Consider the following 17,956-nt stretch of genomic DNA (forward strand, 5'->3'; position numbering starts at 1 on the left):
AAACTGTACTTTGGCCAAGAAATTATTCTTTGTTGGCTCCACCCTCTGATATTTTTCCATTTTAAGGTTTTCAGAGATGACTAAATACAGGCAGCCTGGACTTCTTTTTTTCTGATGTGGAATGGATGAGATGGAAACCAAGTTGAGAAGGAACAATGGAATAACTGAATGGGTTTTTGAGAATCCTACAAGACACCAGGGCACAGATAAGTATTCTCTGGAGTCATGTACAACCAAAAAGGTGCAATCCCATTATTAACTTTTACTGCATTAAATTGGACTAAATGTGAGATGTTGCCACATTTTTTTGTTCATCATGAGCTGCCTGGCCCTGCTGCCTCTGATCTGTTGAGTGCTGGCACCTGAAAGACTATGTAGGGAACCAGCTCTGGAGACTGATGTGGCTGAAAACTAGCTTGTCAAAAATAAAAGATAAAAGTTTTTAGGTCACTGCATAGCTCCCTGAAGAGCAGTACTTATTCATGGGAGGTGACAGGTATATGTAGCTGAATGATAAAGCTCAAGGTTAAGGTTCATGGAACTTGCTTTGATTAGAATGTATGTGTGAGTAAAGTATTGGCTAATATTTAACTATACTTCTAAGAAATCTCTGTGAACTGCAGGTATAAACAGTGGACAGCCTTACAAGGGTTAAAAGTTATGTTGATTATTACTATATCAAGTGTTCTTTGCCTGAAATCTCCATATTCTTCTGGACCTGAAGCTGTGTGAGACCTGACCAGGGCCCCTAGCACACTGCTGTGTGCTGTGGAATGCACTGCGAGGGCTGAGTGCTGAGGTTTGGTCTGAATGGATCTTGTTTATTTATTTATTTGTTTGTTTTTAATATAAACCACACATTTCTGAAGAAAAATATTCCAAAATACACAAGGCTCTGAGGAAATATTTGATCCCAGGCATTAAACTTGGCAATCTTCTTAATGATCAGTACCTTTTGGAAAAGTGCTCAAAGCTTATCTGGTAGCTTGATCTGTATATGTCAGGAACATATCCTGTTGCTCTGGTGAAAGGGAGCTGCAGTCAGCTGAACTGTAAGCAATCAAAAAAGATTCCTATTTCCTAAAAAAAAAAAAACCAAACTTGACTGATGAGCTTTCTGCTTAGATCTGTGGGCCATAGGGTTGGGGTTTAGTTTTTTGGTTGTTTTTTTTCATTAATAACTTTTCCAGAACAAGACTGTGTTGGTGAGGTGAGGTGTTGTCTATCTGGATATTTTTTTTATACCCACTTGGCTGCAGGGCACACCAGGTGCTCTGATGTATGAGTAAACTGTCCACACCCTTGAGAGTTACTGCACAAAGTCTGAGTGGATTAACTTTGCATGTTGCAAAATGGCAGAAAAGTGCACTAGTTTAGCTGCCTGTGACAAAGGCTGAGCCAAATTAATTTTACCTCACATTAACCTTGAGATAAGATGGTGTAATTTGCTGCAAAATGAATTACTGCTGCTCTGTTGATGGACTTGTTATGCTGTGATGACTTGCTGATGTGTTTGAACTGTAAAATCAGACAGGGGGAAGTAGAAAATTTAGCAGTGTAGGATTAGGCACTAGATGGGAGCAGAGCAGTAGCTGAACAAAGACAAGATGGATTGGACATGAATGCATGATTTTAGAGGAGAAACTTGGCTGGCTGAGCAAAGAAAAAATAGTGGGAGAGTGGGGTGGTAGAGAACCAGTATGGCACAGGGAGGAGGGAGAGACAGGGTGAGCAGCCAGTAGAGCAGAACTGAAGACGTTTGGACAAGAAAATGGGAGACATAGGTGAGGAGCTGAAAAAGTGAGGAAGGGTGTGGAAAGGGCAGGATTAGGGAGGATAAGGCAAAGAAGTTGAGCTAAACAGATGATGAATCTCTTGTCTGTTTTCCTTCTGTCCTCCAAAGCCTGGGAGAGAACTGGGTTTCTTGAATGTGACTTTTATCCTGCAATCCATGACAATCTGTGAAATCCCTGGCAAGATGTCATCCATCTGGCTTTAAGTTTCATTCCGTAGATGGACATCTTCTGTTCTTAAGCAGGGGTCAAATGACAGCACTGTCATGGTGTTGGATGACTGTGATGCTTCGTGGAGACCTTTTCTACTTATTAAAAAAAAAAAAATCTAAGCTACAGGCAATAAAGTTGTAGCCTCAAAAGCACTGTTGAGGCTTTGCTATCGGGAAGTTCCAAAATAATCTATTTAAAATAGGTAACCGTTTGTGTGCCATTTCCCTTTTTTGCCACAGGATGTCACAATTCGTCCATGTATGGTCCTGCCCATCACGGGCTCTAACCTGGGTGCCACCAGTTCAGCTGTTGTATCCAAATGTGAATTGATGTAAAATAGATTTGGACCCATCCACAGTAATCCCTGGGATTCCTGTTTGTTCCCTCTCCGTTCCACACAATTGACTCTCTGAGTATAATAAACATCTTTTCCGGGTGTGTTTTTCAAAAGGAAAGGAGCAGCACAAGGCTGCAGTCCATGTGATTGCTAAATTTTTAATCCAGAACGGAGCCTTCCTTCCAGCCAGCAAAAAGGAGGAGGCAGATGTGGTCACTATTTCCATCAGAAAGCAGAGGTAAGTGCCAAAAAGATGTGAGGAGACAGATGCTGTGACATCTACTGCTTTGTGGATTGAGGCCTTGTCTCTGTGTTGACCACTGTGGCATACCTCACTCGTAACTTGTGACATCTCTTGTAAAAATGGCCTTGGAGTACTGATCATGGTAAATGGAGCTTCACCAAGGTGAAGTCTGTGGTTAATTTGTGCTGTTTTTACTAAGAGCCGTACTAAGAGAGGCATCTTCTCACACAACAGCTGAAATGAAAAAAAAAAAAAAATAGATGAAAGTGTTTATAGGAGACCTGTTCTCTCTTGCCATCTTTTTCTCAGTATGACTGTAGGCACATTTCCTGTAATAAAAGCAATACACAGATGAGAATAGCCTAAAAAGTCCAAGTTCAAAGGAAATGAAGTAGTAGTACTTTGTGATCACAGTTAAAGAATTCACTTCAAAGCCTGCTAAAAGACTTTTGTATTGATTTTGATTAGCACTTAAAAAAATTAAGAAAAAGAAGGCAGAATTAAGGACATTTTCAGCCTATGGTTCAAATTGTGACAAAATCAAAATTTTACCAATATTTCAGGCATCCTCTGGAGGACACTTATATGCTTAATTTCACTTGGATTGGGTCATCTTCTTAAATGATTATTCTTAAAGAATAGAGCTAACATTTGGATGATTTGCAGGGCTGCAGTCAGGCATGTTGTCTTGCCTCAGGAGGAAAAGGATCTTGGATTGAACTCCTTAGGGAACTAGAGAATTTCTAATGTTCTCACTCCTCTCATGTAATATTCAGAGGATTAAATGACAATACCATTGTGTTAGCTTGCAGGTTCAGTTCTCAGTGTATTAAGACACTTTTCTGGGGACTGAATTTTTTTGCTTGCCTGATCTCAACCAAGCATTAGAAACTCTCGATCTTCTGGGACTATTTTATCCACTCCTTTTGCAGAAATATCTGGACAGAAGTGCTGCAGACATTAATTTCAGTTTATTATGACACAGTATAACTCTTCCATATATTATACTCTTATTTACTCTTAAACAATTAGTGCAATATAATCTTAATACAATCTACTAAAGCTTTCAGCATTTTCTTATCATCTTTCATCTTTAATAAAGCTTTCAGTATTTTCCTATCAACTCTCAGCTTTAATTGAAGTCCACCAGATGAAGGTCAGGTGAGGGCTAGCACACATCCAGGGGCCCAGGAGTTCAGGCCTACCAGAGACAAAAAGGTGAGGGAGCAGTGACAGGACACTGGGGCCATTGACAGAAAAAAGCTAGAATTGGATGGGGTGTCCACAGAGCCCTTTCAAGGACTGGGGAAGGATGTAGAAGTATCACTTCCCTCATGTAAGAGAACACAGCCTGCACTCTTCAGTCTTGAAAATTCCTCTATCTTTCCCCTCTGTCTTTGTCTGCATGCACACAGTCCTTCCCTCATCACTTCCCAGTCCCTCATGGTGGAGACTGAACCAAACAGGATCTAGAGCACATCATCGTTGTCTTGACATACCAACTCTGAGAATATGATAAGAGTTCAGCTTCTAGCATGCTGATCTGGAAACATCCTCTCTTTGATACAAAGTTTTTGTATGCATGGACCCCTAGGAGAGAACCAGACTTTGAAGAATCCATTCTCATTTGAAATAAAGGACTTGAACAGTTAATGCCAGACCATACAGGAAGCATTGATTAAAATGTAGAGTTACACAGAGTAAGTACTAACCTAAGACAGTGCTTGGATAAAATACTGTGCAACATGTTGAAAGTCAGGGCAAAACAGTCAGGATGTGGGCTTGAGCTGGGTGTTTAGATGAAATTTTCTGCCATGTAGATGACATATGTTCCCATGTCACTTAAAAAAAATTAATTGTACTCCAGATAAGCAATGTATTAAGAGAGACGTCAGTGTAAATAGACTTTCTTGACAATCTCTTTACCTGCATATGGAGATGTCCTAGTGCTTGTTAAAATCTGACCATTAAGCACTTGATAGTCAAGTCCCATTGATTTTGGTGGGAACCAGGATTCTAAAGATCCTTGAAAAAAAGATCAGCAAGAAGAAAAGCAGAAGTAAACAAGTGTAAATGAATGAGGTGCTCAAAGTTGAAATCTAGAATGACCACTGATGTGAAAGAAACAGCTTCAGAGTGACAGAACTTTCTACATTATCTAGTAACTTTGTGAAAAACAGCTGTAGGAATTCTGAATGGATTCAGAAGATATTGCAGGCTCTTTAGAAGCAGCTTGCAGCACTGCACAGCATATGTCTTGGTGCAACATTTAAAAGAAGTGAGATGCTGGAATGTGAGTACATAGAAGCATGCAGCTGCAGACAGTGACATCTCAAATATGGAATGACTTGTGTATTTGTAAATACTAATGATTCCTTCCAGGCTTCCAGTTAGGTCCTGCAGTTCATTGAGCATGTTAAACTGTTTTCTGTAGTGGAGCTTCACATTTCATAAAATATGATCATGAGAGACTTGAATAGATTCAAACAAACCAGGTTTGCCACTGGCACAGGCATCAAAATGGCCTGCCATCAAGCAGAATAAAATTGTTAATAGCAGCAACACTTACAGGAAAAAAAGGACAAAAGGGACGTGTGCAGTGGAAAAGAAGTGGACCTACAGTTTTGTTGCTTCTCAATTGACTGACAGCTTAACACCATTCACTAGAGTTGCAGAAACACTGCCTGGTTTGCAGCAGAACTGATCAAGGTTATAAGTTTGTATTATGGAGGATTTTATGGAACTACAGTGAGATCTTTTTTCTTTAGTACACAGGCTCCTGGATGCGGTTTGGGCTCTGAATGCGGTTTGCTGTGACGTACAAGAACAGACCTTAGGCAGCATTTGCTTTTTGTGGGGTGACTAACTGGAGATGCATGCATGTTATGTTTATAATAACAGTGGCTCAGCTGTCTGATTCTGGTCAGTTCTGCCAATTCATATAGGTCTTTTTGCAGAAGTTTGAAAATCCTGCTCTTTCAAGTAATGAGAACTGAGAATGGAAGAGATTTCCTCTTTGGAAAGATCTTTATACGCCACTGTCTTGGGTAACTCTGCAATATTGGGGGGAAAAAAATCCCCATGTGTGACTATTGCATATCTGGTTCATGCATAAGTGCTTTTAAACCTAGGCTATTTTTTTCTGATTTTTAACGGAAAATAGTGAGCCTGATTGCAGTATAGGGACAGTCCTTTGCAGATTCATGCCCTTTGGAGGACTAGTGATGTTATTTCCCAAAAGCAGATTAAAATTTTCTAAAGTTGCTATGTGTAGAGACTATCAGAAAACAGACAGTTGTCTTCTATTATGCTATTTTGGTGTGTTGGTAACACATGCAGCCATTTGAGTGCAAACACCTGTCCTTCCCATGAGTGCAATAAGATTTATTCCAAAATGCTTAGATTTTCATGGGTGTTCCCTCCACAAAAGGGAACAGCTGATCAGTCACCCCAGCAAGACTGAAATAAGCCTGACTGGCCTTTAAATGCACATTGAACATCAGCTGCTGCATATCTGCATTGTGGAAAAGCTGCCACATGTCGTGTGCCTAAAGGCTCATAGTTCCTGCTTCTAACATATGTGGGGCAGGCAGGTTATTTTGTGGCACAGAACAAAACACCAGCTTCCTTCTTTTGCCTTATTACCAGGGAGACTGCACACTGAACCCACTGATCCAGATTTTGCAGTGTTGCATGCATGGCAAATTCCTAATCTTTACTAATATGTTTGGATATGCTTTCAATGGACAGTGACAAGAAGGGGCATAATATGAAAGTGATGATAGTCCCAATCCTAGCACAAACTGGTGAGAGATGTGCAGAAAACAATGTAAGGAAGGCATTAATATCTTCTAAGTTTATACCAAAGCTTGTAGGAAGGTCACTGTCTTCTTTACTGGGGAGGGTGGGGCCAGAGTCCAAGTCCCAGAATGAGGCCCCAGAATATCTGTGGGCTGAGTCTTGCTGTTAGAGACAGCAGTTCTTGCTTTTAAACTGGAAAGTGACTTCATCCTTTCAAACTGCCTTCGACCTCCAGGCTGATGCTCTGAAGATGTGGCTGTTTTTCTGGCAAGAGATGATCTGTTGCTGGCTTTGTAGAGCATTCAAGATACACAAAAGCTTTTAAAGTAATCTTGATTCTGCTCTTGTGTTTTTAAGGGCTTGTTTGCCAGTATGCAAGGAGACTTCCTCCACTAACTTCCAAGGTGGTCTCCCAGGTTGGGGATGGTTCAGTCCTATGGTAGAGAATCCTTGTGTCCAGAATTCATGCTGTAGTCCTTAAACATGAGGATTTGCTTCTTCAGTCTGGGAAAGGACTGGTGCACTGCTTCTTGAGGTGATATCAGTCCAGTGTTTGAACCCCTTGCGTTCACCTAAAGGTGGAGTCTGAAGCTTCAAGGGGGTGTAAATAATGACCTTAGAGTCTCTTCCATGGTACTAGATTGGAGCACTTCTATCACAGCATTCATTTTCTCTCTGGTCCCACTGCTGAGTGATAGCAGTTGGTAGTTGCAGGTCTGCAGCTCTGATCAGAAAGAGAAACTCTGCCCTGTCCTGTTCTGCCTAAGAGGCAGCAGGGTCCTGATAAGACATCTTGCTCAGAGCTTTGAAATCCTTTATTTTCATGTTATCTAAGCATTGACGCAAAACACAAACAACGTCTTTGACAGTAAAACACAGCATATGGTTGACTGGGCTGCTGGAGCATTGGCTGTCTTATGTTTATACTCAGTCAAAACCAAAAATACTTCTTGAACAGGTTTCTTTTTTCAAGATGATGAAGTGGTTCCCAGAATAGGCACTACATGGAAAATATCAAAATACCTTCAGCTCAGTTTCATCACACAAAATTTCCACAGCTTAATGTACCTTCTATCATATATATTAGAAGTGAAAAAAATCTGGAAAACCCCAGACTACCCCAGACTGTTACTTCCAACTGACATTGATAGGGGCTTTCTCAACCTAACAGTAACAATGAATGTAAATACATTTTTGAGGTTCCTTGAAAAATCTGTCTACTGGAGACAAGTAGATATTTATTTGAGTAACCATTCTTTTAGTGGGTGAAAGTGAAGGCACAGGAAGCCAACGGCAATGACTGCAGTGCTGCTGTGATGTTCACACATCATGAGCCACTGCTGTATGTTCTTCAATTCTGATAAAAGGCTATACAGGAGAAATAATTTGCAAACCCATGACAGCTGGGTAGTCTCTCCTTATTTCACCCATTAGTCCTCTAAGTCAAGAGCTGTAAATGTTCAGTGCTAGCTGGAGTCCTTGTACTCTCACATGTGGCACCAGGCTGCCAAATGATATGGCAGCTTGAGGAAGGGTCTTTTCTCATTATCTCTTTCAGAGACTGATATTTTTGCTGGATTTTTTCCCCTGGGTACTTGTTCTGACAGTTTTCATCTCAGTAGCCTGCCCTTAGCTATTCCTTCGTGACTGCTAGATAAATCTGTTCATTCTCACACATAGCTCTCTAACAGAATTCTTCTGCCACTGTCAGCAGGCAGAGGAGAAATAGAAAACAAAAATCACTGAGTTAACAATCAGTTCTTATGCACAAAGCAATGTCAGAAGAGAAATGGCTGTGGTCTCACCTCTGCATTGTACTCCAAATTGGTGCAATCAGTATCACAATGTGTTAACCATGCTTTAATGGGTATTCTCTTCCTTCTCCTCCCTTCCAGCCTCTTTCCTTTTATCCCACCAAGAAATTATTCCTTCTTATGGGGCAATTCTGTTACAAACTGTTACCCTGCAGGGAGCATGGCCAGAATAGCAGTGCTCCTCCTTAATCTAGTTGGAAGGCTACTTCCAGAGATGTTTAGTCTTCAGAGGCCATACCTTTGTGCAGACCCATCTCAAGTCATCTCTCAAGATGACTAAATTTTAACCTCCCTCTGCCCTTGGCATTCTAGAACTTGGGCCAGAATACAAAATGTATTTTATATACAGAGTATAAAATGTATTTTGTTTCGTGTCTTTCTGGTTTCTACAGGCCAAATCAATGTCTTTCAAACTTTCTTTTTAATATTAAAGAAGCTAAAAAAAGATACCATTCAACCACAAACTTGAGAAATCCTCTTGGAGGTTTTATGACAGTCCTTCTCTCAGAGTTTGTGTTAGACAGAGCTACCTAGTTCTGTCTAGGCCTTTGGAAAGTGGCCAGCAGATAAAGCTTTCAGAAGGAAAGACAAAGCTATTTAATTTTAAAGGAAAACATGCTTAGTATGTTTAACAAACTAGGAACAAGGCACTGCTTTGGAGAATGGATGTGTGCTTTTGATAGATGTTTCAATCTCGGCTTTTATCTTGCAGGGTGTTTGTGTGAATTTGGGAAAATCATATTTTGGTCAACAAATGCAACCTGTGTATGTTCAGCTCATCACACTTGGCTGCACGGCCTCACAATGCACGTGTGCTGTACCAGGAGGCTGCATGGGTGCCAGTCACCTGAACAGCCTTGCCAGAGATATGGCATGGTGGGGAACAGAGATCCATGGATAATTCAGTGGTGATTAGGTGAGTGAGTGTGTGTTACATGACACTTTCTGTTCCTCCTTCTTCTTGTCAGTGTTCCTACAATTCTGGATCCCCTTAGTACACAACAGAAATTGCCGGTTCTTTTTTGACTCTTGCAACACCCCACTAAAAGGCACAGTAGCTGCATCCTGATGGGCATATTAATCTTTTCCCTTTGCAAGGTCTCAGCAGTGTCCCATCCACTGCTGTCCTGCCCTTCCCCACATTACCTGTGTGGGTCATTCCTTTGGATGTGGGCTTGTGTAAGTATCACACTGGAGTGGTCAGGACTGGTAGCAAACACAAATTAGCACTGGGAGGTGACAGACTGTGGCCTAAGAGTTAAGCTGTGGCTTGTATGTGGCAGATATCTGAAATGCAAGAGTGGCTACTGATTACATGGTTTGGGACAGACTACAAAGGAAAAGCAGCTCTGTATCTTCTCCCTTACTACCCATGCTGTTGTCCACAAAAGTCAGATTCATTACCTGGTGTGCAACAACCCAGTAATTACACAATCAAGAGAGACATTATTTATTTATTTTAGAGTTGTGCAAGCCTGGGTATTCTGTGGTATTCCACAGATCAAGCACACCAACTACCAAAGCTTTTTACTACTTACACGTTTTAGCAAACAAAAGAATTTGTGTTCATTGGCTAGAAGTTACATAGTTCTTGTATAAATTAGTATTCTGTCTTCTATTGGTTGATTTTCTCACTTTTCAAGACTGCATGCTCAGTCTTCTACTTGAGTCAGTGGGTTTCTGGGTTCAGTGGTACCTGACTTGGTGGTCACCGTCTCCCCCTACCAAAATTAACTTTTACCCTGTTGGAGCTATTTTAACACAATTGCTGACTTGGCTTTATTATGTTCTTCCTTATCTTGGCAGTTCTGCCAGATGTCCTTGTGGCCTGTAAATTCTGCATTCTTTGTGTCCAGTATCAGTGCACATTCTTCTTTCCAAGACTTGTTACTACCCCATCAGGTCTGAGACCACTGAAGCATGTCAAGCATGGACAACACTTGGAGCTCGTTAGTCGCTCTCTGTTTCACAAACTAAATACCCCTTCTTGTTGCTTAGGCTTGAAAGCATGAAAGATCAAGCATCAGAGCACATCTTTTTGCAGCAATGCCAAGGGCCGGCCCTGCTGGGCCGCGGCCATGAAACCGTGACATTAATGATCCCAGTGATGGTGACTGTGCTGTGTCCGTGTAGCCACAGCCACAATGAACTGATTCACTGTTTTCCCCACTGGCTGAGTAGGAAGAACGAGGTTTATGTGCCGGCCAGCACTTTCAGGGTGGAGCCCGGCGCTGGCAGGGCCGAGGGCGTCACTCGCTGCTCCTGCTGACCGCGGCGGGAGCCGGCTGCTCTCGCCTCACGACGCCATTTTTCCTCCCCGCTGCCAGCTCCCTCCTTCCCCTTGGGGCTCGTTCAGTACCGAGTGTCCCTGGAAAATGTCACTTTCGCCTCACCACAGTGTGACAGCCACACCCGCCCTGGGGTGAGGGCCAGGAAGAGGCGGGGCAGGCGGAGGCAGCAGGCCCCCTCCATCCGTCCCGGCAGGCCGCGGGCCGGGAAGGGGCGGGCGAGCATTCCCGGAACCAGCCGCGCTCGCACCGCCGCCGCCGGCCCGTTCTCCCCGCGGCTGAGGGAGCCGGGAACTGCCCGCCATGTCCTCGATGGCCGCCGCCAGCTGCGACGGCAAGGGCGCGGGGGAGGCGCAGGAAGGGAAGAAGCCGCTGAAGGCCTGCTGCGCCTGCCCCGAGACCAAGAAGGCGAGGGACGCCTGGTAGGGACCCGGCCCCGAGCCCCCGTGGCCCCTCCGCGCCCGGGCGTTCCACCCTCCTGCCCCGCCGGCATCGCCTCCCTTCCCGGGGTTTGTGCCACCGTGCGCCGGGCATGCTGGGGGCGCTCCCCATCCCGGACGGGGGTGCTGGAGCGTCCGAGGGAGGAGGGAGAGTGTGGAGAAGGAGAGGAAACTGTCTTTAAAGGATTACTTAGAAATTAGGAGTTTAAAACCTCATAGCCCGTGTTTAAAACAGGTTTCAAAGATCAGCTTTTAATGCTGCTTGTAAATCTTCACTATTGTTGATTGAAGCAACACGTACCAGCCGGTGATAACTTCTTTATTGTTCACCTGAGTATAATTACATTCTCTTTTATAAAGAAAAATACTCCGGTTTTTTTTGAGTCTCAGAGGATGACATTTCCCAGAGAAGTTCAAAATTCGACAGTGACCTATATAGCTGCATTGGTAATTATAGGCTTAGTCATGATCATAAGACCTATAAAATGGTATGAAATGCACCCTCCAAATGGAGCTCCTTTGTCTTTGACAGTCAATCTTTAAAGTTTAAAAAACTTTAATCCGATGACCAAGTTGTCTTTTTTTTTTTTTTTTACTTTGCTGGTGGTATGGATGGTGTTTGGCAGGTGGCATAATACTGAACAGTGGTTTTGCTAAATTTAGGGGAGCATGTCTAATTACACAGTAGAGTGAGGGTGACTCCAGGGCACCCTAAGAAGAGGGTGGTAGGATGGATGTTACTGCTCAGATGGAGTTGCCCTGGGCAGCCAGGGGATGTGTCCATGCTCTTTGTAATAAAACCCAAGAAGAAAACTAAACAGCTCTGTCATTCAGTCAAAAGAAAGTCTGAACTGCTTTTGTGGTATACATGATATACCAACAATGAGAGGCTCTTACTCGGATAGATGAGTTACATCAAAAGTTACCATATATTCTGAATATTTTTTTCGACGATAGCTGGACAGGTGTTGTGTTTTGTTTTGCTTTTTGCTTCAGGGTCCTTAAATTGCAACTGAAGTTTGATTAAATTATCATTTACTGGTTAACCTGTTCTGTATTGTTCTCTTACTGGGGAAATTTTGTTGCTTCCCTACTGAACAATTTGAATCTGGCCAGCTCAGCTACTTGATGGTGTGACAGCCTTGTGTTGTATAACCAATCCCCATCCAGACATGCCCAGAATAGACCCTGGCCTGTTAACAGGAAGTTCTGTTCTGCCTGCTGTCAGAGTTTTAGGTGCACAGCTCCAGACTTGGGTAACTTTTTTTGGGATAGTTTTATATTGTCCAAAACAGCACTACCCTGGACAGGATAGGAAAAAAAAAATCTCTGGATCCTAATAGGGATTTTTAATTGTCCCCAACAGTTTGTTAGTTCTGTTTCTTTACTAAAAGTAAATGAACATTTTATTGCTGAACCCTGGAAATCTTTGTTTTGCAGCATTATTGAGAAGGGAGAAGAAAATTGTGGGCACCTAATTGAAGCTCACAAAGAGTGTATGAGAGCTCTGGGCTTCAAGATATGAGTGAGATGAGCAGGACTGAGTGGGGTGAGTACAGCCTTCAGCACCTCTGCCTCTGAAGTGCCCTGCCTTCAGCTGGTGCCCCTGGAAGGCCCAGAGTAGTGTTTGTGATGGTGTTGCCCTTATGAGAGAAAAGGCAGAGCAATTCTCATTGACACTACAGCCAGCATTGCTGTCCTGTGAGGGTGGTGAAGCCCTTGGCAGCACACAGCCTCTGTGAGTCACCCTTCAGCAGTAGAGAATGGTGCTGCCTCTGTTGTCTGCTAAGAGATCCAAACCTCAGTTTAGATTTCTGGTGCTAGGACACGTGGGAGTTGGTTTTTGTGGGTTTGGGCTGGGGTTTTTTTGTTGATTGTTGAACTGTTGCTCAATATCCAGTGGAAATCCATGTTTTGTGAAGCTGTGTTTCCTTTCTCTTCTAGATGATGTCTTTGGTGTGACTGTGTTCTGGAAAGCTGCAAAATAAATTATTTCTGCAAGTTAATTGAAAGAACAAATACAAACAAAGAGTCTATTTATGAAGAGTCTTTAATGATAGAGTATGCATCACATCTGTAGCTTTTCCACTGTTTGCTCTTGACCACTGCTATAGAAAATATATTTTTTCCTCTCAATAAAAGCCTGAAAATGACGTATGTTTCTGACTTCTGTTTCTTTTTAAGTGAAGAAATGACAGCGCCCTCTTTACTGAAAAGAGCGTGCTGCAGGAATGAGAGAATGAGAAAAGCCTGCTTAATCATTAACATAGGAACTCTTTCTTCCTAATGGTTACTGTGGTGGTTTGGTTGAACAGAGAGGGCTTTGCTGGGTTTTCCACTGATGCAAATTGTGAAATCATGCTAGTAGTATTGCACACTTGCAGTTTTCAGCAATTGTGCTGAAGTTTGCAGTGCTGTTTGTGACAGTAGCTGTAACTATGTTTGTGCAAAGGTGACCACAGACTTATGAAATGAACTTCCTTAGAGTCAAAACTGTATTTGATTTCCCCGTGTTTTAATTATTCTGTGATGTGTGAATACCATTACCCAAGCTTCATTCTTTGTAATGAAAAATTAGGTACTTCCCATCTCAAACTCGCTTGAGCTCGTAGTTCTTCAACAGAAAGGGAGCAGAGGACTGCTCCCTGTCACTGCAAGTGACTTGTATGTACAGGTTACTTGCCTGAAAGTAGAGCTTTTTCTTATGCTCAGTTTTTGTTGGGTTGGTCTTGTGCTATGCATGCATGGACTTATGTTTTCTGGCTTCTTTCACTTCAATGAGATTATAGTGTTGTATGAGATGGTAGTTGTTGCTTTTGATTCCTTCTTACAACCTGGAGAAACATCAGGTCCAATTTCTGGGTTGTTACAGGTGGGGCTTTTCTGGCTTCATCGTATGTAATTGTGCAACCCTAATGTTACTCCTCCTGTGGTGAGTTGACTTTACTGAATATGGTATTGCTAATTACTTTTTCTCCTGATGAGTTTTCTCTTCAGAAACTGAAGAGACAAAATCTGTGCTTTGTCTTGATTTTTCTACTGGCTTTGGTCTGCTGCAGGGATGAGTCCAGTCATGATTGTTTCTCTACCTGCTGGGTCCCATGTATCCTGAGATAGCAGTGGTTTTTGGCTGTGAACATTTAGTATGTAACACTTGGTGCTGCCCCTGCTGAGACTCACAAGTCGCATGAGGAGCGTTTAGATTCTTGCTCTGGGAATGTTTTCTGAAGGTCCTGTCTTGAGGCAAGAGTTGTGTCCACGCTGGCTTTCAGCCTCAGAGTAGGGATGCAGGTGTGGCTCTGGCAGAAAGCCTTTGGCACTGTAGCTGTTTGAGGAGCAGGACCTGGTGCTCTTTTTGGTGTTTATTATTGTCTTGAGGTAGGAACCTGAATAAGGTCATTCCTTGTTGAACCATTGTGTGTCAGAGCATGAACTGAGGAGAATGCTAAAAGGTGGATGAGCACCAGCTTTGTGGTAGCATGGTCTGGGTAAACTGTGAAAATGGTGCCACAGAATAGAGCAGGGCAGGAAGTGGCCAAGTGAAAGTGGAGAGCTGCTTATATCAGGTCAAGAAAAGAAAAAAACACATTCCTGCACTATTTTACACAAATTCTATTCACTTAAAAATTTGGATCCTTAGACCTCCATGAGGGTAAAAGCTAGGCAAGTACTTCAGAAAGTTTGTGGAAATGAGTGGCATGCTGATGTACCTGTGTGCAACAGGTACAGAAAGGATACTGGACAACTCTACACTTGAAGCAACAATGGAAGAACCTTGTAGTCAAATCAAATTCCTTGCTGAGTGGCTTCATTTCTTACTATGGTTTTCCTGTGGAGTGGATTCAGGGCTCCATTCAGGGAGTGGGAGTTCCTGTGTTAATAGTTACTGACAGTGTTGGTGACAGACATGGCCCTGCACAGGGTGGTGGGTACCTTGAGGGTATAGCACACACAGCAGTAGCAGGAAACTTGACTAAACTATAGGGTAGCACAACTAGATACAGTGCATGCCATCTTTGAACCTTTGTAATTCACTGTGAGCTAGTCTGGAGTAGGCTTGAGACCTTTCCCAGCAGTTGTAAATCAAATGTGTATATTTTGGAGCTACAGTGTTTATTCATGTGTAAGTAACAGTTCTGCAGACTAATTCCAGCAATGCACTGTATAATAAATCAGGAGGTGTTTGATTATGCCCTCTCTGACTTCAAGCTACCAAGGTCTTAGTGTCCTCAACACAGGTGATTGAGCTAGTTTTCAGCTTATGGGATCAGTAGTGAACCTGTTGACTTCCTAAAGGATGGGCAAAATAACCAGTCATGCAGCTGCTGTGAGATTTGGGACTGATAATCTCTGTGTTGTGTGGCTCTCAAGGACAGAGGATTTATTTGCCAAACATAGTGCAGGCTGTACCTGTGTTGCATCATCACATGCAGCTAAATATTAAGTGCTACTGGTTGAGTCCATTTTAAGTGGGGAAATAGTGAAGTACCTGTTTCCACACTGCCTGTTTCAGTGCTGAAAAGCTTGACGTGTCTGTTTTTCACAAACACATTTTGTAGTAATGCTTACGTGTGTACTTCCAGGGAAGGGTGTTAATGTTGCTCAGGTGTTTTCTATGAACTTGCCATCTTCATTCCAAATTGTTTTCAGCTTTGTTATTTGATTCAGTCCCTTTCCTATTGAATCAGTATTGGCTTTTGAACGCTTGTCTTGGATGAACCAGTATCCCTGGCTGAAGGGCATTTAATCCAGAGCAAGGCATGAAAATAAAATGTTTCTTTGGTAATAAGAGGGTTTTTTACTTTTGCTGAGTAGAAAACTGAAAGTGCTGTGAAGATGATCTGTATGGCCATGGTACTGTCGAGGGAGAAAGGAAGATTTAGTCTTTGCGGTTCAATCACTTTACAAATCTTTCTTTTAGAAATTTGAGTCTGAAAACACTAAGTTAATCTCTAGTGTGTGCTCTGAGATCTACCTTTTAAAGTGCTGTATCATTCTCTCTACAATGTCACATTGAGACCCAGCAGAAAAGTTATGTCGTTTCTAATGAGAGCTTTGTGCTGCTATTGCCGTGGCTTGAAAGCTTCCTGTCTGCCTTTCACAGAGAAATCACAACAGGTCATCCTCACCCACGGTGCTGGCTTCAGCATCACTGCAACACGGCTATTTATGTCCTAGAAGATGTCAGATGAAGGCCTTTCTTGTCCTAATGAGTCATTAACAGTTATTTTTTACTCAGGAATTTACCTAACAGAAGAATGAAATTACTAACTTCCTTTTTTTCCACTTTCTTTGATGCGCCTGCAAAAGGGTTTTGGTAGTATGAAAAGGTAGGAGAAAATGCAATGGTGCTTCTCAGGATGCTTCCTCTAATGTAGTTCTACATTTCTTCTCGTAGCAGTTCAGTTTTGTCTCACAGATCTTATGCAAAGTATCTTTCTCCTAAGTGTTCACACTCTTGATATCCCAACTCCCCATTTTATCAGATGTCAGCCTGTCTTGGAGAGAAGGCTCCTTACAGATTTTTTGCAGAGGCCTAAAGGTACACAAGTTGTTGTCAGGATCATATAGCGAGTATATGGCAATGGTATGAAAAACAGAGCCTGGATCCCAAGATTTTTTTATTGTGGTGCTTTAGCTATAAGATCATCTGTCCTGCTTTGGAGAGAAGGTTGAGAGAAAGTTCTTCATTTCCCCATAACTCTTGCAGATGGGTGTTTTTCTGCTTCAGTAGCTAGGATTTATTTCTTCATTTAGTTAAGGGGCCTCTGAAGACCAGGTTCACTGTTTTTTTCACTTTGTCCTTAACAGAAAGCACCTTTCTGAATGGACTGTGCTCACCCTGTGCAAAGCTTAATTTGTCTTCTTTCCTTCCCACGTGTCAGCCTGCCAGGATGGCTCTTAGGAACCATGCAGCTCTGTATTGCACGTGGCCTCATCATTGCAGAAATAAGATTGTGCTGTCCAAAACCACGATGGATTCTTGAAGGTTGTCATAAAGCATTACTGCAGCCTTGCCTGGGAGACAGCGTTATTCCAGAGCACTGTTAGTTAGGAGAGGCAATCAGTGTGTCTTTAACTGAATGGTGCCAATGGGAATGGCATGTTAGGCAGGGCAGCTGCAAGCTCGGCCTGAAACACGACCACCCTTGAAACCCTATCTCTACCCCATTGACCTGTGCAGGCTGACTTCACACTGGGATGGGAGACCACGTGGGTTGCGTCAGTGCCTGAAATGTAATTGCATCCTGGCAGTGGGGCAGATCCTGCCTGTGTGACTGATAATGTGTTACTTGAAGCAGGGGAGGAATTGCATTTACGCATGTTTTGTGTAGCTGACCATGGAGGATTGACCTCAAAGGCTCCCTCTTGTGCCTCTGTCCTGGGTTACCTGAGTGGGAAGTGTTGGCTGTCCTCATCGGGCTAAATGAAGGTCTAGGGCAGGTTCTAAGTAGCTATTAGAAAAATGAGAATGTGAGATGATGTTTCTCAAGGGTGCTTCCCAACAGAGCCTGTAATCCCTCAACTAGGATTTCCCCACAAAATGTGCTTCCAAGTGTTACACGCTCACAAAGCTTTTGGCAGGCTGGATAGTGTCATCTTCATGATAGATGAAACTGGGTGCCAGAGGTTTGTTTGCTCTAGTTTTATCCCTTGCATTCACAGTTCTCTGGCTGTGCAAAGCTTTTCCTTATGCCCGTTGATCTAAAACACCCCATGAGAGGAAGCTCGCTGGAGTAAGGGGAGGCTGTAATGGACCTGGAGAGTATGAATTGAGAGCCAGCCTCTCTTCTTTTGCCAAGTCCCTGCTACGGTTACGAACCACAGTGGGAAAAGGGGGTGACCTTTTTCCTTTTTTGTGCTGGGTGAAAGTCACTCTCTTGCAGGAGTGCAGAGCAGTGGAGAGCCTGATGTGTGACTGGAGCTCGCCACGATAAGCTGGTTGTTTTCCCTTCTCCTTTCCCCTCCTCGCGCTGTGCTGGGCTTATCTGGCTGCCTGAGTTATGTTAAGTAGCGGGTGCATGC

The 17,956-nt window shown here is 43.0% G+C and overlaps 1 protein-coding gene across 1 annotated transcript; it reads left to right on the forward strand.

The window, feature by feature from the left end:
• Nucleotides 1-10,708: 10,708 nt before the first annotated feature.
• On the forward strand, nucleotides 10,709-13,081 carry LOC131096984 (cytochrome c oxidase copper chaperone). Its single transcript, XM_058045627.1, has 3 exons — nucleotides 10,709-10,912; nucleotides 12,371-12,479; nucleotides 12,875-13,081. The coding sequence occupies exons 1-2, from the start codon at nucleotides 10,794-10,796 to the stop codon at nucleotides 12,453-12,455; spliced, it is 204 nt and encodes a 67-aa protein (XP_057901610.1). The 5' UTR covers nucleotides 10,709-10,793; the 3' UTR covers nucleotides 12,456-12,479; nucleotides 12,875-13,081.
• The last annotated feature ends 4,875 nt before the right edge of the window (nucleotides 13,082-17,956 follow it).

This window comes from Melospiza georgiana, chromosome 2 (genome assembly GCF_028018845.1).
Source record: "Melospiza georgiana isolate bMelGeo1 chromosome 2, bMelGeo1.pri, whole genome shotgun sequence".
In the NCBI taxonomy this organism is placed as follows: domain Eukaryota; kingdom Metazoa; phylum Chordata; class Aves; order Passeriformes; family Passerellidae; genus Melospiza; species Melospiza georgiana.

What these genes read in the sequence shown, in the direction of transcription:
- LOC131096984 (XM_058045627.1), top strand. Translation starts at nt 10,794, where the DNA reads ATGTCCTCGATGGCCGCCGCCAGCTGCGACGGCAAGGGCGCGGGGGAG. An exon ending in AAGAAGGCGAGGGACGCCTG is followed by an intron (nt 10,913 to 12,370) that starts GTAGGGACCCGG and finishes TTTGTTTTGCAG; the next exon opens with CATTATTGAGAAGGGAGAAG.